The sequence below is a fragment of the Bombyx mandarina genome, chromosome 25 (assembly GCF_030267445.1).
Source record: "Bombyx mandarina strain Sakado chromosome 25, ASM3026744v2".
In the NCBI taxonomy this organism is placed as follows: domain Eukaryota; kingdom Metazoa; phylum Arthropoda; class Insecta; order Lepidoptera; family Bombycidae; genus Bombyx; species Bombyx mandarina.
The window spans coordinates 4,542,084-4,565,570 of record NC_143231.1 but is presented as its reverse complement, the minus strand read 5'-3'; the positions used below and the strand labels follow the sequence as shown (position 1 = coordinate 4,565,570).

The 23,487-nt window shown below is 35.7% G+C and overlaps 2 protein-coding genes across 2 annotated transcripts; one reads left to right on the top strand and one right to left on the bottom strand.

Moving 5' to 3' along the window:
- Positions 1-314: 314 nt before the first annotated feature.
- LOC114243934 (uncharacterized) lies at positions 315-12,242 on the bottom strand. Its single transcript, XM_089738705.1, is given in 5 exon segments — positions 315-1,392; positions 1,395-1,427; positions 1,495-1,644; positions 1,734-1,868; positions 11,898-12,242. Coding segments are annotated over 5 exon segments (1,389 nt in total). The 5' UTR covers positions 12,079-12,242; the 3' UTR covers positions 315-502.
- A 2,391-nt stretch (positions 12,243-14,633) lies between these two features.
- mRpL40 (mitochondrial ribosomal protein L40) lies at positions 14,634-20,545 on the top strand. Its single transcript, XM_028175591.2, has 5 exons — positions 14,634-14,799; positions 14,973-15,062; positions 16,275-16,445; positions 17,199-17,397; positions 19,544-20,545. Exons 1-5 carry the CDS (start codon positions 14,774-14,776, stop codon positions 19,658-19,660), a joined length of 603 nt encoding a protein of 200 aa, XP_028031392.2. The 5' UTR covers positions 14,634-14,773; the 3' UTR covers positions 19,661-20,545.
- The last annotated feature ends 2,942 nt before the right edge of the window (positions 20,546-23,487 follow it).

The window sequence follows — 23,487 nt, the reverse complement described above, 5'->3', positions numbered from 1 at the left end:
ATACGTTTCTTAATTAGCTATAAATTGAAGTAAGTTGTAAAGTTTTATGACCGACTGTTTTGTAAATATCGTAAAATAAATACCAGCGACGCAGTGTGTATTTTGACAAATTTGCATAATATTATCTTTGATTAATTAGACCACGACATCAAATATAATTAGTTGCTGGTAAAATATGTGTTTTTATTGCCCTGTTTACCATTAAAATCAATCATTCAACTTGATTCTATTTATTTAATTTTAAGATGAGATATATTGTATTTGTTTTTTAATAATAATTCAGGTTAATTGTGTCGTGAATTGAAAGTCATTGATTTAAATCTATTGAACTTTATTTTCACAATTTTGTTGGTATTTGAACAATACATAACACACATAATGCTTACTTTTACGTTTTCCACGTGTCATGGTTTGCACCTTAAATAACACACTACAGTATTCCCGTGGCTTCGTCGTTGAATAAATAACAAATTAAAATAGCCATAATATCTTAATATCTACATCATCTACCGAAATAGCACGTGAATTTGTGTACATATTTATGGTAGTATGCACGCACCGACCTCTGGAATCCTTTATGCCACCAAGCATATATCAGTGGATTAAGAATACTGTTAACAAATGCTAAAGTAGCTAGAGGGCCTTCAATCAAACGACGTATTTCAATACATTTTTGATTCTTCAGCTTGTCTTCACAGAACACAAATAATATTACGGCCACAAAGAAAGGAAGCCACGTTACTATAAAACTTCCGGATGTTAACATTACAACGGTTATAGCCCTCCATTTGTTTGGCTCTTTCGATTTAACATTACTATTAGATCTGTTGTTTACATTGATCTCCAAATCCGATGTATTATTTGCGTCAGCAAACGATGAGTTTCTATCAGAAAGATTCGATTCTACAGTGTAAACACTGAACTTGGATTCGTGTCCAGATTCGTGCGTTCGGCCATCATTATTTTTACTGTCACGGTAGTCGTGTAGAATGTTTGCATTGTCACTTGTGAGATCATCGATGCTTTTGGATTTTGTAGATATTTTAATTCTCGACTTTGGATTTTGATTCGTTTGACTTAAATGAAACGAAGAACTCCTGTGAACGCTAATATCGCTTACACTAGTTGAACTCCTACAGAACTGTGTTTTTACTTTATTCTCGTTAACGGTTCCACGATACATTCTCAGTTTAGGTGTTTCCAGTTTTGGTTTTTCATCATTTTTCGCGGCCTTAAGATTCTTCACGTTTTTCAAAGCTCTAAACAGTATAATAGAGTACAGCACTGCCACGACAATAATTGGGATGATGCTAAGGACAGAGTTCAGCAGCACTAAGATACCAGGAAACAGGGCTACATAATAACACCTTGTATACAAAAGCTCCTCGTTTTCCAGCCGGTCGCAGGCAAGAATCCCAAAGTGAGACCTACGAGAAAGATAATAAAGAAAACAGTGAAATTTAACTTATGTATTTGAATCAATAATCGACTTACTAATAATCCACGTGCAGAGTATACCGATTCTTACTCTTTTTGTATTGAACCATCTTCCGTAGTACAAGCCGTGCAGAATGTAGATATAGCGATCGACAGCTATTAGACCAACACTGAATAGTGACACCATCACAGGGCAAGCAAGCATACCTGAGGAACAATTCCACGATTATTCAATAGCTGGTTATTAAATAATTAGGTTATAATTTCATTTTTAAATGAGATAGGCTGGTTCTTACCAATTTGAAAGATGCATAGTACATTAGAACTTATGGTGTTCTCCATAGACATTCCGAATATAAGGGAAAAGCCGACGATTGTGTCGGCAAGCGAGACATTGCCCAGCAGAAGGTACGTGCTCTTTGGTTTCTGACCTACAACAAAATCATACAAGGTTTTTTTATAAAATCGCTACTTAGTACGCAGCTTGGAACTGTCTAATTGGCTCATCTGTCACTTCAATATAAGCCTTAATTTTTTAATTGCTCGATTCCTCAAAAATTCTCTTGTAGTCGTAAAATACGCGTCATTTTCTGACCTTCTTTAAATACACATTACAATTATATTCAATTATCACCTATGTGTTAATTTCTACGTCCGTTTACAAGTCGCATCCTGAATAGCATTATTTATGCTGAATAACTTTAGCAAACAAGAATAAGTGGAATGACCGCATGAATGGTCAACCTAATTATCGGGGTTGAAAAATTTAATGAACATGATGTTAGTTTGCTGACGGTAGAACGTAAATAGTTGTACAATAATACTAGCTGCGCAATAATATAACCAGAGCTTATACAGTTCTTAACTAACGAAACTAACTAACTAACATGAAAACTAGCAATTTGAAAATAGTCGTAATAATTGGTATGTTGTGACAGGTTAAGGCTTTTAGTATGTTAGACATATGTAAATAGAACAATAAACAACAGTTATTAATGTAAAATGTACAAATTATGAGCTATATAAGTAATATGATGTAAAAAAGACTAGCAGAACAGGTCGTGAGCTTAAAAAATAGGAACGACTTTATATTTTTGATGCTATTATTTAATTGGACAGGTTTTATACGCTTCATGTTCAACGTATAGTCTTTTGATACCATAAATAGTACGAGTAGTTTACGGATTAGAACGATAACGATCGGGTCGATTAGTTGGATTTTTTTTCGAAGATTGAACGCTGCGAAGGCTTGGCAATAAATAAGAACTTTTTTTTCTTTTTTTTTTCCTACCTATTCTAGCAACTTCGAAGGGTCATACCAGATTCGCCGGGCGAGTAGGTGAGCTCACGGGGCTCTAACCTGGGGGCGTTGCTAACACTAGCCCTAGCAAGAGCAGTGCTTCGCAGAATCTACCATCGGATTGGAAACGCGACCAATTGAGAAGATCCGGCGAGAAACTCAGTGGGCTGTGTCAATGGGTTAGTTTACACGCCGAGCCCTTCGTCGCAAGCGTTATTAATGAATTTTGCAGTGATATGAGTTTTTATTTTATAATTAAGAGGCCATTAATTTTATTGTCATAGTAAAGGTATAGATCTCCCGTAAGGTGGACTGACCAGACCAAACAATTTTCTACCTGCACGACAGCTTCAGACGCGCAGCCGGAGGAGAGGAATAGCGCCGGTTTGTAAAACTCCTCAGTGTGTTACGATATGTGATGTCACGGCCACTCTGGGCTACAAGAGTGTAATGACGAAGAAGTAAAATGTACACGAGTATCCTGACGCGAAACAGACAGGATATGTGTACTCGTTATTTTTTGGCTTAGGATGGTCGACGAGCTCACGGCTGACCTGATGTTAAGTGGTTACCGTAGCCCATAGACATTTACAAAGTAAATGCCGCCACCTACCTTTAGATATGAGTTCTAAGGTCTCAGTTTTTGTAGTACATCAGCTGCCCCACCCTTTAAACCGAAACGTATAACTACTTCACGGCAGAAATAGGCAGGGCGGTGGTACCTACCCGTGTACCACCAGTAATTCGCAAATTATAATTTTGTGGGTTTGATTTTTATTACACGATGTTATTCCTTCACCGTGGAAGTCAATCGTAAACATTTGTTAAGTACGTATTTCATTAGAAAAATTGGTACCTGCCGGCGGGATTCGAAAGCATATACACATATTATAATATATAAATTCGTGTGGGCTTACCATATCCCATCTACTATATATCGTTAATGTTTTTAAATTATTTACCAATTTGTTATCTAACTATTGGCGATCATTTTATTACTAGTGGTAGGACCTCTTGTGAGTCCGCGCGGGTGGGTACCACCACCCTGCCTATTTTTCCCGTGAAGCAGTAATGCGTTTCGGTTTGAAGGGTGAGGCAACCGTTGTAACTATACTTGAGACCTCAAAACTTATATCTCAAGGTGGGTGGCGCATTTACGTTGTGGATGTCTATGGGCTGTGAGCTCGTCAACCGTTCTAAGCAATAAAAAAAATAATTAAAAACAGAATTCTACATCTGATTAAAGCACTTGTCCGTTTTCATTGATCAAATTGATATTATTTGTATTACAAGGTTTCTTCTTTCTATATCTAAATATTAATTCGTGAAGCAAAAACTTTGTACCCCTTTTTCCGAAAATTGCGCGAACGGAGGAGCATGAAATTTCTCACACTTATAAAGAATATGTATAGAGAAGGAGTGCACTATGCTAATTTTTTTTTTTTAAATAGTGCATAAAATATACTTTAAATCAATAAAGAAAACATTACACACACTACCATCTATGTGACACAACACATACATAAAAATATACTCTTTGTTTACTGTCAATTGGGAAACTTTTGTTATTTTGTTTAAAGTCTGTGGTCGAATTGAAAATAGATTAATATTGTACGTCTTTAATGTTATTGATTTATAGTGCAGTTTTGGTGAATACTGTGATTATATTATCGAATTATAATAGTGTTCGTCAATAGAACCATAATAATGTTTAAACTTATAATTTCAATTAATTATAGTCGAATTTCGACTACTGCGGGGCCACTAGTCTTGAATATGAAACCAGAAGCTGGAAGCCTTTTAAGCGAATATATCATAAAAAGACGTTATATTTCATATGGTACTTATTATTTCGCTTCACTGACCAAGTGTGAAGTTTGCTCAGCAACCAAACAAAATTAAGTCACAAAAACATTCAGATTTTTTCATAGCGATGAAACTAGTTTAAGGAGAATTTGCAATGTTTTGAAGGTATTTTAAGATCCTACTGTTAGTCGTTAATTCGATAATACACGAAACATGCAGTTTCGCCACTATTAACTGATCGCTCTATTTCGTTCAATGACTATTTTAGTATTTCATTAGATTTGGTTTTTATTACATGTCATTTACATCTGCGGCCTCTGGGTTAAGTATACGCAAGTAGTTTGCGGTGGGTGCGTGGCGGCTCCAAAGGTTACCTACAACTCGTTGCGAACATAATGGAGATGGTCGTCTATTCGATTCCGTGAAAATTGTGTATAGTTGCTAGTATTTTAGGGACGGTGTTGGACGTATCATGTATACTGTATAGTAATTGATAGTTATGCACTCGCGAAGCGGCTGCCTTTAAGCTGTTAGTAAACCTTCCATTGCTGGTTAAGCCCCAGTCAAACTAAGTGGCAAGGTCTGGACCAGCGATCTTCGGTCCTAAATGAAATAGATACGACTTAAAATTATCAAATTATTGTATTGTCATCGGTCCTCGATAAATCTACAAAGTTTGAATGAAATCTGGCCGTTTAAAGTGGGTCAAAATCGCGTCTAAAGGAGTCAGTTACAAACATACATACAAGTGAAGCTAATATAACGCGGGCAAAAAAAACTTTGCATGATAATAGTATAAAAAATGTGTATTTCCAGGTAATTTAATTTACTTAGCAAGGCATACATATGTGAAGTACTATTAACAGTATGTAATTTGTTAGCGAATTAATTTATTGGCCTACAAAATCGTGTATTTTAAATCAAACCTTCGCGTTTAATTACAGTGTCATGCTCGAGTATTTAATAAAAATTGGAAAGCCGTGTTGAAGATTTTTTATTTATTTTTATTCGACCGCAACATTTTTCTTGTTACTTTGTTTTTTTTTTTGTTACTTAGATGGATGATAGAGCTCACGGCCCAGCTGTGTTCTTAGTACAAGTTTTTTTTTATATATATGTTACCGGAAATGTATGAAATCAAGGAATTGTATACAAATCCTAGGAAATGTGTACAATTCCGATTCTATTTAGGAAATGTATAAAATATTGTTTGAAAAACTATTTAATGCATAGATATCCTAGGAAAAGTATAAATTTCCTCGGAATTGTATATAATTCCAATATCGTATTAGGAAATGTATAAAGTAAATGCTTTCTGTAATAAAACACGTTGTTAATAATATTTTTTTATTATAACACTTATTGAGACAATCGGGTAACAGTCATACCGTTAAATAATAATAATATATTCATATTATCTTACTAATTAAAACTTCTAAAATCAACTATCTATTATCTTTTAACGTATCACAAAATCAACTTATATATTTTATTCTTATAAAATAAAATTTTCATTTGGCAAGTAATCAGTCTGATAATTATGTAATTATAAATGTCAAAGTATAAAAGTAAATCTTTATATTACAATACTTTGTCAGTCGATATAGCTATTTATTTTTGCAGGGTAAGCTCGAATGGCATTTGGAAGTACATAATACTTTATTTTTTAAACACAGACATCTTGATGTAGCACAGTTTTTCTTGCAAAGGCACTTCTTAAATCCCTGGCCGGTTCCAGTGGATTGCAAGTTGGCAACTGACCGTAGTGCAAGACTCGTCCCGCTGTCCCCGCGTACCCACCAATATCTTAAATGTTTTACATTTCCGATTGCTATTTAGGAAATGTATAGATTTCCTAGGAAATGTGTAATGTGTAAGTATAATATAATTTATTTCACACATTTCCGTGCGATTTTAGGAATTACATACATTTCCTAGGAATTGTATACAATGACGGATTACATACATTTCCGTTAACATATATATATATTTTTTTTTTTTTTTTTTTTTTCCGGCGCGTGCGTGAAGCTCCCGCTCAGCCCCCGTAGGGACTATCAGGTGGCGGGTGCGGGGGCGCCCGGTACTCGACTGTCGGTCCGGTGGTGGGGCGGTGCAAGGTGGCTCCTGTGCGCCGCCCACGGTGTATCTCCCGAAATGACGTCCTTCGGGATTTTCCCGGAGATGAAATCCCGTCTTATCATCAGGACGGGTACCGGCGAAGGCAGACTTTCGGCGCGCACTGCGGTACCGTATGTCTGGTGTAGCCGGTGTGGTGGAGCTCGATGGGGTTTAGTCGGTAGTCGTTCTGCGGGGCAAGTGCTTCGCGCGCCTTTTTCAAGGCGTAGTCTCTTGCGAGGAATTCGGGGAGGTGGAGGACCTTCTCGTCCCCCTCTTCCTCTCAGGAGGCGCCGGAGTCCGACATAACCCGGTTCGTTACCCCCCCGGACCGGGTATCCGTAAATGGATTCCCCAGCGTTAAAAAAAAAAAAAGTACAAGTTTTTTTAACGTTCTCGATGGCGTAAAAGTTAAATCAAATTTGTATGAAGTTGGAACGTTTATCTACGTTTGCCGCTAGGGGCGTTGTTCCAACTGCATACAAATTTTAATTCACTTTTACGCCATCGAGAACAATAATTTTACTGTAGGCTTTGTCACCACTCCGATCACACCTTGAAAATCGGAAGATAGGCTTGTTATATAAACCCATATAGGACGTTTTAGTGAAATTACGAGAAAAAAAACATAGGAGTGCCAGTTCATACGTTTAAATTACCTTTATTAGTAAAATAAATAATTGGTACTATGCTGACCTCGCACGGATGGTTACGATTAGGTACCTAACCCGAATGACAACTTTATGTTTATTTTGTATTCTGTTGATATTATTACAATGCGTTGTATGCATTATGTATTATATTGTATGTATTATATTGTATGTTGTACGTATTATATTATCTATATTTTCTTTAAGGTCTAGAAATATTATTTTTAGACAAATAGATGGTAGTTGTTAGCAGAATATTCATAAGCCGACGAATAACGCTTTAGTCCGTGACTACAAAAACTAAAGTATGCGAAAAGTCAGAAATAATATAATGACAATAAAAAGAAAGCGAGATTAAACCGTAAAAGTAGTTTTGATAATGTAAAAGGCTCGTGAAAATCGAAGAGAATAAATACTAAAGTGTGCTTGTATTTTAAAGTTAAGGAAAATTATTACATAAGTACCTACTTAACTTTTTTGTCAGTTAAAACTGCCGTACGATATCGCTGGTAAGGCTTAGTTTTAGAATGAAGAAACGGCCTTGCTTAAAACATTACTTTGCCATTCATAATTGAACCATAGAATAATAGTTTTTTTGTCGCTGTTTTTTTAAAAAGTAACTATCTTTCTGCTCGTAATTTAACATGCTGGATTACATTTTTTATAGCGCGTGATTAGAGATCAATCTTCAGCATTGGGATAAAATGTAATGTATATTCTTTTCTAGAGTTCAAATTATTTCAATACCAAATTTTGTTAAAGCCAATTGAACGGTTTGTGCATGAAAACATAACAGAGCTATTTTCTATTAGAAATTAGTAGTCTAGTGCGAATAATTTTGAGTCTTTACCAAGAAAATTACCATTTAGTACAGAGAAAGTTAAAATATTATAATTTATTATAAATATTTTATCAATCAAAATATGCACCCGTATCTGCTGGCGAAGTGGTAATTTATTGACACCCAAACATAAATTACCTTTCAAATGGCCAGATTTGTAAAACGGCAACTTCATACCTATCATTAATAAAGGAATATTAGCTTTTACTGCTTCATTGGCCTTGATGTTGATCAAAATATGACATAATTTAATATTTGACAAACCTACTCTTCTGGGTCAGCGGTGTTGCTTCCGCATATACGTAGATATTCGAATACTTAAATATGTATTCGAGATTGGAAACAAATCAGTATGTTTTAGTAGATTCTTTTAGTATACTTACGACACATAATTAAGTTTAATTCAAAACTCCGTAATGGCTGTGAATGTCAATGAAAATGTTTGCATTCTATCGAATATATTTTATTGTTTAGATGGGTGGGCGAGCTCAGAGCCCACCTCTCAAGGCTGCCATCTTAGGTAGGAAAAAAATTGGAAATTCTACCTCGATGCCTGGGACACCAGTTCAAACCAACAACGGTCTACTATGTATAGTAACAATAATAATAATTATAAGAAATTTAGAGAGGTGAGGAAAACAAATGCTTACGATTGAATTCTACGATGAAGGAATAACATCGTGTAATAAAAATCAAACCCGCATAATTATAATATGCGTAATTACCGGTGGTAGGACGTCTTATGAGTCCGTTTCGTTATAACGTTATAAATTATTTCGTTACAAGACAATGTATCCATAATTCGTTTGTACACAATATTATTAAAATATTTTTTTTGGTGGTAGGATTTATTGTGAGCTTGCGGGGGTAGCTACTACCATCCCGCCTATTTCTGCTGTGAAGCAGTAATGCGTTTCGATTTGAAAGGTGGGGCAGCTGTTGTACTGTAAATACTGAGACCTTAGAACCCATATCTCATATCTAGAGTAGATATATCTGAATCCTTTGTAACGAGACTAATAATAAGTAGTATTGTAAAATATAGGCAATTGTAATATACAAACAAAATTCTACCCGAATTAATAACTTTTTGTTCTTTTTTTGCAGACGCTTCAAAAAATCTTATTCTGACAATTCTTTGAAACAACGATCGTTGAGAATTCACAATGACGTCAAAAGCGTTGTAATGTGTAATTGATTGATTTGAATGGAGCCGATAGTTGTTTTAATCGTTTATATTTAAATCGTTGTTGATTTAAAAACAAAATGTAGCTTAGCAATTAAGCCGAAGTTTAAATAACTACACTAATAAAAGTTAAATTATCTTACAGAGTTTGATTGGTATTGCTATTAATTAACACAGTTAACGTGAAAATTATGTGCATATTATCATTTTCGTTGCGGAACTATTTTCAAAGGAAACCAGGTGTGGCTTTTTGATGATGAGACACATTTTTCTAATGAAAAAACGCAAAAACTTTTAAGACAGAATTTTGGAAATTAACGAATTAAAAACGTATGTAGAACATATACATATACACATAACATTAGACAGGGTGTCCCAGAAAGAATGAATAATCCTGAAACACCTAATAGTAGAGTTATTGGGGAATTAAAAAAAAAAAAAAAAAATTTTTTAGGTAGTACTCAATTTAGGTAGTACTCAGGTTAGGTAGTACCCAAATGAAAAATAAAGAAAAAGCACCAAATTTCAAGATTAAAATTTAAGTTCAGATTAACTTTTATAAAAAATTACATTAACTACTCATACGATTTCCTGCATATTTCTTAGTATAGTCCTTGTAGAAAATTATAAAACAAAAGCCTATGGATTTCATTTATTTGTAGCTGTTATATATACCAGAAACGCACAGCTGTATGGAAAATATCAACTTTTTTAAAATACTAAATTTGGGTAGGTACTACCCAAGAATTCTTTTTGCGTCCCCAATAGCTCTACTATGAGGTGTTTCAGGATTATCCATTATTTCTGGGACTGCGGGAATCGTGACGTGAAACTCTAACATTCCGAATGCTGCAGGTGCTGACCGAGAATAGTTACTTTGGGAAGTACCTATATTGGGTTGGTGACAAACCGACGCGATGGTAAAAGGCTACCTTTGCGGATGCACATACTTGCGGTCAGTCCCTCATGAGATTGGCGGCGCCGTCTACTCATCAAATTGGACCGGTACTTTTCTTTAGTACTAAGAAGGATGTACGAGCTCACGGCTCACCTGGTGTTAAGCGGTTACCAGAGCCTGAAGACATCAGCAAGGAGGAATAGGAGTTTGAGGCGTTAAAGTTTGTTAAAGTCAAAGGTTACTAAGCTCTTTTCTATAGAGGGCTCTTAAAGGCCTAAATTAAAATCGACTTTATTAAAATACTTGCATTTTTTATCATCACCTTTATAATTTTCTTCATATACCTTGATCACCTTGAGTGGACCTTGGCTTTTGAGCGGGTAACTACATACATAGGTAAATAAATAATTCATTCTAAATAATGATATTGTATGTTTGCCTCCATGCATAGGTATATTCTACATATGTAGTTCTAAAATATAGTATATCAAGGGACTTTACTCCAAATGAGAAATCCGAGGAATTGAAGTCACGAAAGTAAGGGTGTGGAGAGAGTTGGATCTGCCCGTGAAAATAGAATAGCCGCAACATACGAAGTTAGACTTTTTTCAGTGTCTTCTTGTAAAACTATTTAAGTAAAAATCAGTAGTCCGTGTTTTTAAAACAGATTAAAGTAATAACAGACTATTTTTTTTTTTTTTCGTTGCTTTGTTTATTGGACGAGCTTACAGCCCACCTGGTGTTAAGTGGTTACTGGAGCCCATAGACATCTACGACGTAAATGCGCCATCCACCTTGTTATTGTTAAGAGATCATTCGAGAGCCAGGGTGAACCTGTTTAGCTTATTATCTGTTTATAGGTTATTTATTATCCCGAAAGAAGTACACATGTAATGTTTTACAAAAAAAGTACACCAAAGTGTGCATTTACATTTGTGCGCTTTTGACCCCGCAATGGAACAATTAACTAACAAGATTTTTAATGTGCTTTTATTAGCTTCACAAGTGAATCCTCAAGCGAATTTATCTATCAACATAATATAATATTTCAACATAATTTTCCGCAATTTCAAGACATCCCACAATTATGTAAGGACCGACGATAATATCATAATTTTGTTGTTTTGGCGTCTAAGTATCTAAGATAAAAAAAGTATTTTATTTATACAGGTAAGCTGTACAATACAATCAATACGGCGGACGATGGTAAATGCTAATCCTCTTGATCGAAATAATTAAATATACTAAAAAACTAAAAGAAGAAGAAGAGCTTGTTAACTCAACGAAAAGTAGAAAACTGGAATATTAATTTACTAATTAAATTAGGTACTTATGAAAATAGTGGTCACAAGTAGGTCGTTTGTACTTTTTTTATTGAATTAAAATTACAAATTTAGCACCCGTGACACTACGGTCTCAACAATATCTAACAAACATTATTTTTTCGTTTATCTGTGGTTAAACTATTTACATTCTTCTTATGAAAAATTTTCAGGTCGTTATTTTTCAATTATCACTCTAGTGCATAGACCTATATAGTAGTGTCACTGCTTTGAATTATTCAAAAAACAAATATTTGTTAACAAACAAAAGAAAGTATTCGTCCCGTTGTCCAATTGATAGTTTTATGTAGATCCTATTAGGTACTATTAAAGGATACTGACCTTTTTTTAGTATCAATCCGCTCGATACAACAACGACAAGATTGCTTAAAACAATCAATGTTCCGAGTATGTAAGCAATAAGTTGATATTTCAATAATTGTTCTTTCCCCGTATCCTTGAACAATTGAATTTCTGGGCCTTCACTCATTTTACTCGCACTCATATTAAAATAGTCCGACATTTTGAATTATTAATTTTTAACGAATCTCGTAATCATAGTCATGAATGATTTGTGTAAACTCAGGATTCACGCTCCGATGAAACATGTCACGGTGAGGCTGAACGAAGAATGATATGATGTTAACATTAAAACAGCATGAGAATACCGGTCTAACTTTGTATTCTACGCACGTGTTTACATTGGTAGGGGTAAATGAAAAAGTAAATTTGTTATTGTGACGTGCTTGCTCAATGAATGATTGTAGATTCCTGGTCATGTTTATTAGTATAAAATTGTTTGTTGGTAATTAACAATTCGAATACACGAACCCGAAGCTACTTTTTCAAATTAGAATGTCATTTTTCGCACGCAAGGCTCTCATCACCTAAATGGATATGATCAATAATGGTTGTGAATTGAATTATTTTTATTGGAAGTTTAAATTATGTGCAGGGCGTGTCTCAGTTATTAATAACACGGAATGAATAAAAGAATTGGTATTTATTTCTTTTATTACCGTAGGAAAAATATTAGTTATTCTCTTTGAGTTCTTTATAGGTACATTTGTATTTATTGGGATCCCTTAGGGCAACAGGAAAACCTTCCTTTGCACAATCACGGGTGTAGCTAGGGAATTTTCCTCGGGCGTAGCCGACGGAGTGACTACTATACGTTTTTAATTTCGCTAATTATATTAGAGACCATCTTTGAGTCGGTTGCATGGATTTTAAAAATAATGAAAACATTTAATGAAATAATAATAAATTAGTGAAGTATCGTCAAAAGAGATTTCATTACCGATTTTTATACTTTTCAATAATGTCCAATTTTCTAGAATGAACAGAACCCACCGATATGCACAGGTACCATCAACTTGTCTATTCAGTTTGAGAGGCGTAATAAGGAAGCACTTTGGTCTTCGGTTTGATGTTGAGTTGAGTTTATTTTATTTTAATACCTACCTATGCTGATAGCCTTGAGAGGCTATTTCAGCTTCGCCTTGACGTGTAGGTGAGCTCACGGAGCTCAAACCAGGAGTGTTGCTAACACTGGCCCTAGCAAGAGGAGTGCTACGCAGAATCTACCACCCTATGGGAACCGCGACCCACTGAGAATATCCGTTTTTTTTCCAAACCCACGCCTAATGATCGCCGCCGGATATCAACAGTACCAGAAGTACAGTCATTAATTTATAAATACTGAGGACTATTTTCAAAACTTGCTTAAATAAGATCACGTCACAGCGCTCATGAAACACCGTGGAGGGAAGTTTTAAAATCGTGTGTTCGTTTTTTAATTTTTACCATTTACAAGAAAGAAATTAAAGACCAAATTAAAACTGCAGTGGGAGGTCCCCTAAATGAATGCAGTAGAATGGCCTCGAGCAGGGAGAGATAGTGCGACATCGTGAGACGCATCAAGTCTGCCCCTTCCAACACTACATGACGATCACGACCACTCTGTCAAGAGTGACACGATTGAGAAGAAGAAGAAGAAACAAGAAAGAAAAAAAATATTAAAATGATTTTTCGAAAGGCTGAGGATATCCGCTATACAGTTAGGTTTAAAGAATCAGTTATATATCTATTCAATCTAATCAATTATAAAGAATCAGTGTATAGAGGCAAACAATACAAACGAACCTTTTGGTCACACGGCACTATCAATTTCCTGGCGCATGCAACAAATAGGTGATCAATAGAACGTACGTACGTATAAATCAATGTTTACCTTTATTCGATGATCGTCATTGTTTGCTTTATTAATACAGACTGTCGTAGTAACTGGTAATGGATGTACTTCCATAAAAACTTGTATGCTTAAAAACCTGGTGACATCTTTTTTATTTATATTTTGTTTTATGCACTTCAAATAAGGATTGATTTTGTTTTACGCCGGCAAATTTATTAGTACGTACAGTCAACCTGAATTATTTTATGTCAAGAGGAAGTCGCCCTAATTCATCTAAGTATCGGTGGTTTCAGGAATTTCGGAGTTAAGCTACTTAAAGCTCCTGCCACTCAACAGCCATCGTCCGAACTTCGGATGAGACAGTGCTTTTGCGAGTCAGGCTGAGTGTAGGCCGTCGCGTTTCGCGCGGGTAGCATATTCGTCTGGCCCCACTGAACGTCCAGTCGCTGGACCCTTTGGTCGGCGAGCTTTTCGAAGTATGACAATTCACACCTCCCGGATATCCTAGTGGATCTGAGTCAAGAGTGCAGACATCCGTCACAAGGTTGTTCTTTATTTGTTACTATTAAAATACTCATTTTCTAATTTATTATTAGACATAGAGCACTCTTTTACATTCAATATAATATGCATGTGCTATGTATCTATTTTAATTTTGAAATTATCTGTTTAGTTTAGCGCCACTAACAGAATTAAATTCATGTGCTAAATTATCATTAACACTTATGAATTACTTAAACTTAAACTACATAAATTAGTCTTTAGTAATATGTTAAATTCCTTTAATTCCATTTTATTTTATTCCGATCCATTTAACTTTTCATCAACACAATGGTTTCGACTTTTGCTTAGAGCTGGATAGGTTGGTCAGGATGGGTCACGTTTCCTTTGTCAGTCAGATGAATGAAAAGCATCTGGTTGAAGCTGTCAAAAAACTTAGGTTTACGAAGGTTTTTTAGTTTTTCAAGAATATTAAAATTCAAAGAAAGTCAGTCTCGGAATAATCATTTAATTTAAATTTAAAATGTCTATTCTAAGACAATTTTCTAGGTAAGTTGTAGTGTGTAAACATAACCTATAAAATAAAGAGTTAAATTATTATTTACCAAACTAAATAATTAATATACGTTATAATTTACAGTGTAGAAGACACACAGAAACTATAAAATTCAATTGTCTAATTTGCATAGTTTTATTAATGATCAATATCTTGTCAATTTCAGATTATCAATATGTCCCACAGTAAAATTTCAGTTAAATCGAAATATATCGACGACAAGTGCCTTAACGTTCAAGATCACTGAACAGCTATGGTAATATACATTAAGTATTATTTAAAGTCAATCAACTTATTTGTCAACTGGTAACATAGTCAAATTAAGGGGCCCAAAATTTTATAGCAGTTGTAAATAATGGTCAATGTTATAAATAAATTAATGTCTTGATTTAAAAAAAAAAAACTTCCGCATAGAAAGAGAGGGAGGGAGTGTCTTTTATTGCGTATACCAAAATAAACACAAATGGAAAACATTAAATACAAAAACACAATAGTTGGTTTTATCATTGCTAACTTTCAGACTAACATCAGGGGGACAAGATTTACTTCAGGAAATAAATTACATGCAGTGTACTTATCGGTTGATAAAAGAATATATTCATAAATATGGACCGCATAATGATAATTTTGCTACTTTACATATAAAAAAGAAATCTATAATTACATAATTATATATCTAATTACTCACTTTTATACAGCATATTAAAGAATAAATGCCAACAAATGCTTTATAAAAGGGATAGAAAATTAAGGCTAGTTAGAAAATAGCAATAAGGATGTCCTGTGTACCTATCTATGGAGGTCGTGAGGAATTATTTTCAGAAAAATTGTTACATTTTACACGTATTTTAGAATTGTTCCCATTTAGCTAGTTTTTTACATCATATTATACAAATTTTCTTATTCATGACTAGTGAGTGATCAACCCTTATAAGTGATGGATAGTGTTCTTTAAGCACCTAAATTCTATCAAACCGAACCCCGGTTATGCCATTCAACATTTTGGATGAAAAATCTGATAAAGGCTAGTAAAAATCATACCAAAACTGTTGTGCTAAGAAAAACAAAGCCTACACACAGACAGATACAATCAGTGACTAGTTTATATCATGTATAGTGACTTCTATTCATCATGTTTAGCTGTAATCATTGCTGTAATTATTCAACTTTAACATTAATCAACTGCTAGCCATTGGCTTTTCTATTACCAATGCTTATCAACTGATACTCTATTAGCTTGACTTGTCACTCTAGTCATTGATGGCTTTCTGCTGTGTTAGTAGTTGTAAACCAACTTTTCCATGTCCTTCTGAATTATAATAGAATCATTGCGTGCCTAATGCAATGCTAAGTGTTAGCCTCCATCAACTAATATTAATGTTGAACATTGTTTATTATAAGATTTGTTTTGTAGAGTTTTGTAGTAAAAAGTGATTGAGTCTGTAATGATTTTGTTGTTTATTTCCAGGGCTGAACCGATGAAGAAAAAAAAGAAAATAGATCCTGCTATTGTTAAAGCACGCGAAGAGCGCCGTCGTAAGAAAATTGAGAAACAAATTCGAAGGCTTGAGAAGAATGCTAGACAGTTGAAACCTATTGATGAGTTGGAGGTTCCACTTCACTTGATGGATTCACTCAAGTAATTAGTTACAACAATATATTATAACAACATCACAAAAAGTGACACCTTTTGTAATGTTACCAAAGCAAAAAAAGAGCAAAAAATATATTATTATAGTTCTTTTTATATTATAACATATTATACTGAGGTGATCTGTTTTGTACAATATTATTATGTTTACCAGTGGTACCGGGAAGTGTTGCATTCACCTACAGTTTATTTCCATACATTACTTTTGCCAAGTAATAAAATATGTCTAGACATAGGTTAGGTCTTTTTTCCTCTATTCAGAGTCCTCGTATTATGTGTGTTTGTATATTAATACAGAATTTTTGAAGTTATACTTCTTTAGGCGCGTTATGAAAAATTGATGAGAGTGAAACTTTACGATGCGCGCACCGTGACACAAAATTAACAGAAATGAAGTTGCCCACTAAATCGTTCATTACAATACGACCGACGTAACTTGGCGAGTCTGAATATAGCCGCAGGTGAACTTTCCGAAACGTACCGAGAATTACCGAATTTATACGATGTCAAGAAAAGGGATGTCCAATATGCGTGTTTGAGGATGTTGGTTAATCGATTTTTTTTCAAATTGATTAAAGTTTAAGTATAACTTCTTACGCGCGTACATAAGTACATGCACCCTTTTTTTGTCACGTTTATCTGGTTGCTTAAAAACCTAAAAGCTATTAGACAAATTTTGTTTTGTTTAGGGTTTTTTTTTTTCAAAATTGTGCAGTATTCTTAAGAATGTTAATGTTACAGAAAATATAAACGGCCTCCTGTCCAGTTGTCGGTCGAAGAAATCGAAGCCCGCGAGCTACTCCAAAAGGAATGGGCTCGTTACAAACGTGATGAATATATGAACAACATTGCACAAGTCGACAGGATCATGGCAGCCCAGAGACGCGCTCTGGACAGGCTGTACGAGGAATCAGAGGATCTGTACAATGAAGCTATTATGGTATTTTGATTATCAATTGTATGAATGATTGAAAGGTTTTTTTAAACTTTTTAAACAATGCAGTTCTCGCATAAAAAATATCAAACTCGAAGCACAGTTTCTAAATGATTAGATATTCTTACTTCGATAAGGCAATTCGTCATGATAATCGCCTTATCGTTGCCGCCGCTGATTACTCCCCGAATCCGGTTCACGCAGGAGCCACTCACCGTCGGCACCCTAGACACGTCCTTACGGATCCATCAGATCCAATAAAACTAGCATTAGACGCCTTCCGCTCTAACACTAGCAGTAGAGACCCCGGTAACCGTACTCCTCGAACTCGGCAAAGAGTTCGACGTGCAACCTAACCTAAACATCAGCCCGTTTCTCGCCGGATCTTCTCAGCGGGTCGCGATTCCGATCAGGTAGTAGATTCATTCGCGAAGCAACTACTCTTGAGTTCTTAGGTCTCCCTTGGAGGCGGTCGGGTAGCTCTTAGCAAATCCCGTCCCTTCTGGCTAAGCCCTTGCTCGCCCACCTGTTCTTGTGAAACTGGAAAGGTCTCCTAGCCACCATCCAGTAAACCCTCAATCATAAAAATAAAAAAAAAGTAGATATTATACGTAATAGAAATTAATATATACATTATTATATATTTCCAACAATTCTGAGGGTTGTATTCGTTCTGGAAAGATGAAGGTTAGTCCTTTTCACATGTAGATCAGTAAAATTGTATTTCTTTTGGGACGAGTAGATATTTGCTTTGGAGAATTCATGCGTCCTCGATAGCCGTGGAGTATTATACAATGAAATTGAGACTTTGAACTCACGTCTCGAGGTAGTTGGCTCATTCACGTTGCGCTGTCTATGGGATTCAGTGTCTACTTAATACTAGACGGATCTTGAGCTCATCTGGTTATCAGCGTTAAAAAATTCCAGCTTGGACAATACGACAACATGAATTTGTTTTACATAATACTTATTTAAAAAATAAAGTTCGACCACAGAATCTGTAAAGGAAGTCACACATATCGAAGATACTATAAACTGTCAAATATATATTATGATCTTAACCATGTGTGATAGTTCATACAAAATGTATCCTCATTATCCTGCCCTTCTCCCAGTCACCTGGGGTCGGCGCAACATGTTTTCTCCTTCCATACTCTTCTATCATATACTATTTCTTCGCTCACTCCCCTCTTACCCATATCGTATTTCACACAATCTATTCATTTCTTCTTAGGTCTACCTCTTCCTCTATATCCTTCCACATTCATAGTTAACATTCTCTTACCAACCTCATTTTCATCTCGTCTCATCACATTATGTCCATACCATCCCAAACGCGCACTCCTCAGCTTCTCTGTCACAGGTGCCACTTTCAGACTTCCTCTAACATATTCATTCCGTATTCTATCCATTCTCGTTACTCCACACATCCATCGCAACATTCGCATCTCTACTGCATGCAATCGCCTTTCATACAAAATGTATAACGAGCGATATTGTATGTTAAGATGTGTGACGCCCTTAAGCATTTAAACGTTGCAAATAATATCATATAATGATCATAACAAAGGCAAGATTAAACTGTAAAATTAGTGTTAATTATGTTTTCGGCTCTCTCGGAAGCCGCAGAAAAATTTAATCGCTAAAATCAAATTTAACATTGACTCCTGAGGGATGCGTTTTTTTTATTGCTTAGATGGGTGGACGAGCTCACAGCCCACCTGGTGTTAAGTGGTTACTGGAGCCCATAGACATCTACAACGCAAATGCGCCACCCACCTTGAGATATAAGTTCTAAGATCTCAGTATAGTTACAACGGCTGCCCCACCCTTCAAACTGAAACGCATTACTGCTTCACGGCAGAAACAGGCAGGGCGGTGGTACCCACCCGCGCGGACTCACAAGAGGTCCTACCACCAGTAATTGCGCAAATTATAATTTTGCGGGTTTCATTTTTATTACACGATGCTATTCCTTCATCGTGGAAGTCAATCGTGAACATTTGTTGAGTACGTAATTCATTCGAAAAATTGGTACCCGCCTGGGATTCGAACACCGTTGCATCGCTCAACGCGAATGCACCGGACGTCTTATCCCTTAGGCCACGACGACTTCAGATCTGAAATTAATGTTTCTCTTTCTATTTTTCAGCCCGACTTGCAACTACTGCCTTATACCATAAGCGGTCCGGTAGCGACGCCGCCCATCAAGGACTACGAATCGCCCGACGGAGAATACATTGACGTATCGAAGAAATGGGATAATTAGTGAATTTATTTATCTGTGCTGATTAACAAATAACAGCCAGTATTTGTGTGTCGAATGTTAGTTCGAGTACCGCAAACACAATTTCCAATAGAACTGTGTGCTCAGTGCGAGTTTTGTAACGTTCTCGATAGCGTAAAGATAACTAAAAATTTGTATGCAGTTGGAATAGCGCCCCTAGCGGCAAACGTAGGCAAACGTTCCAACTCCATACAAATTTGAGTTAACTTTCTCGCTATCGAGAACGTTACAAAACTCGTACTAACCACATAGGACGCCATCTTGAAATTTGTTCAGTGTGCTACATTTGGGTGCACAATATCGTCTTTACGCATTAAAAGTGTACAATTTCCAAAACCATTCGAAATTGAGTTAATATGCGGAATCATTTGGTATCAGTATTTTTCTCATAAATACTGTCAAAAGAGCGTAGTTTAGTTTTAGTTCTTTTTTTTTTAGTTTACCTATGTTTCGACTACTAATAACAAAATTAATAAATAATTTTATCTTACTTTAAAAGACCGATAATTTGACTGGTAAAAAATAAGAAATAAATGTTGCAAAGATGATTAATATTAAAAAATATCACATGTTAAACCTTTAAAACACTCTCCTCTAAAATTCGTAAGTTTTGAGATTATACAGTTTTAATGCGAGAAGATGATATAAGTTAACTTTTACGCGATCGAGAAGTTCAAAAACTCGCACTGAGCACACTGCAGTGATTGTCGAACGTAATATAACTCTTAAATTTACTCTTAAATGTTGTATTTATTTAGGCAACAGAATGCATGTAATTCGAAATAAGGTAGGCACTTCTGTTTTACTTGTTTATAAATGTGTTTTTATGTGAAATTTGTTGATTTGAATAAAATGTACAGTTCTTTACTTGTGTTACTTTTGGTTTAGGTATTGAGTAGCTTGATTTAAAAAACGTACGATTCAAATTCCAAGCCCCTTCGTGGAAGTTAAAAGCGCTTTCATATAATAAGAACAGACTTCAATATGCGTTAAAATCCGAAGGTATACTGTCGTGTGTGAAAGAATCTGTGGCGGGTAGCCATCAAACAGCACAAGATATTTGACATGATCCCTGAATTCCGCTTACGACATTTTCAAGTTAAGCTTGCATATACACAAGTTCCGAACAATAACATTCGCGCCGTCGGTCTACCGAGCAATATTACCAGCTCGGTGGAAGATCTTTCCTTGCGTCGTAATTCCCAAATTCAATGAAAATTAACATTGCGTAATAATGCGACGATACCAATGGTCATGATGTAGACATTGTGGACTAACCGCTAAAGGATAAGACGCCCGGTTTTTTTTATTTCTTTTTTATTGCCTAGATGGGTGAACGAGCTCACAGTCCACCTTGTGTTAAGTGGTTACTGGAGCCCATAGACATCTACAACGTAAATGCGCCACCCACCTTGAGATATAAGTTCTAAGGTCTCACTATAGTTTACAACGGCTGCCCCATCCTTCAAGCCGAAACGCATTACTGGTTCACGTCAGAAATAGGCAGGGCGGTGGTACCTACCCGCGCGGACTCACAAGAGATCCTACCACCAAATCTACTCGAATCTAGCGATGCGACCTCGCCAGCTTTATAGTCCCGAATTATTTTTTACTTTCTAAGGACGTACGTACTTAACAATACTTACACGTAACACTTCACGAGCGAATTCGACAATGATAATCGTTTAGTGACAAATAAATACGTAAATTTCGTAAATTTATATTAATTTGCTGGTATTTATTGGTCACAGGGCGTATTGTAAGCCCGCAAGTGTAGGTACAACTTTTTATTTATGCACTGAAATTTTGACCTCTGTCGTCAATGTGGTGGCATTCACGGTGTGATACCTAATTCCTATGGTAACAGCCTTTTTTTCGGGCCGGGGGGCGAAGGAGCGCGTGGTATGTGGAACTTGATCTGCAGATGTTAGCTCCGGTAACAGCCTAACGTAAGTTGGCGGTGACCTATGTTATCTGTCAATTGTAATAGGTTGGGGAAAAGTCTTTTCGCATTATAGTATGTATGAACTTGTAATAAAATCTCTTTGGCTATACTATTTGTATCTGGCCGGTTTTGGTATAACTAAAAGTTTAAATTTTAAAGAAGATAATTCCAAATTTAAATTAGGAAAATGTGTGATTTTTATTTATTTTTCGTACTGTCAAGATGAGTGAATCTAATGAAGAAATTCGATACATTTTAAAAATTTATTACAAAAGAGGTAAAAATGCAACGCAAGCCGCGTAAAAATTTTGCGACCTAGTGCAGTCTGTGAGAGTAGCACAAATTTGGTTTAAGCGTTTCCAATCCGGAAATTTTGATGTCAAAGATGCACGTCGCTCTGGTCGCCCGATTACGGATAAAATGGATGCCATGTTTGAAAAAATTGGAGCAAGATCGGCATATCAGTAGTTACGACGTAGCTGAAGAACTGAGAATTGACCACAAAACAGTTTTGGCGCATTTGAAAAAAACTGGGTACACAAAAAAGCTCGATATTTGGGTACCTCACGAGCTCACTGAAAGAAAGCTAATGAACCGTGTACTCATTTGTGATTTTTTATTACGACGTAATGAAACCGAACCATTTTTGAAGAAGCTGATAACTGGTGATGAAAAGTGGACCACGTACGACAAGAACGTGCGAAAAAGGTGGCGGTCAAAGGCCGGTCAGGCTTCACAGACTGGCGAATCCCGGGTTAACTCGCAACGAAGTGATGCTGTATGTGTAGTGGGATGGGAAGGACATTATTCATTATGAGCTTTTACCACCAGGCAGGCCTATCGATTCTGAACTCTGCTGCGAACAACTGATGAGATTAAAGCAAGAAGTCGAAATTAATCAACAGAAGGGGTGTGGTTTTTCATCACGATAACGCTAGACCTCACACATCTTTAGCCACTCAGTAAAAATTATGAGAGCTTGACTGGGATGTGTTAATGCATCCACCGTATAGTCCTGACCTTGCACCTTCAGATTTCCACCTGTTTTGGTCTCTTCAGAATTCTTTAGGCAGTGTCAGGATAACATCATGAGAGGACTGCCAAAACCAATTGTCGCGGTATTTTGATCAGAAGTCCCAAAATTTCTATAGCAATGGGATTATGTCCCTACCTACAAGATGGCAAAAAGTTATCGAACAAAATGGTACCTACATACTGTAGTTAAATGTAAATAAACTATATTAAAAAAAGTTGTGAATTTTCTTAAAAAAATGCGAAGAAACTTTTTCTCCGACCTATTATTATACTATGGTTGTCCTACCCTCCAAAATCAAGCACTTAGCTTCTTCGATCAATAATAGCTTAGCTTGCTTAGTTAGCTTAGCTTAGTGCTTAGCCGAGAAACAGGTAGGATGACGCTACCTAACCGTGCGAACTCATACACTCTTACCATCAGTAAATAAATCACTTCAGATTAAAAATTTGATATCGTAGCGCAAAGAAAATCGTAGCCAAAAATATAATGTAATCCCCGAACACGGTTTTAATAAATCTACCCCACTACTAGTATTATTACAAGTTTGTCAACGTTGTTTGGTAATGGAAAATTGTTTGTCATAGTATGTATTAGAAGTTACCCAAGTGTAAAATCAATTTCTACGCGTCGTTTACTGCAAAATCATTCAATTGAATCCAACTAGGCACAACTTTCTTCATAACGTTTATTTTTCGTGTCTAGTAAAGTTACAAAGCATTTAGTATTAAACAATGATTATTTTAAGTTAAATTCGGTATAATTAGATAATGTTTAGTTAAGTACTTGGTGTTTTGAAAGTAAGTACTTTTCTCCAAACATACTTGCTCC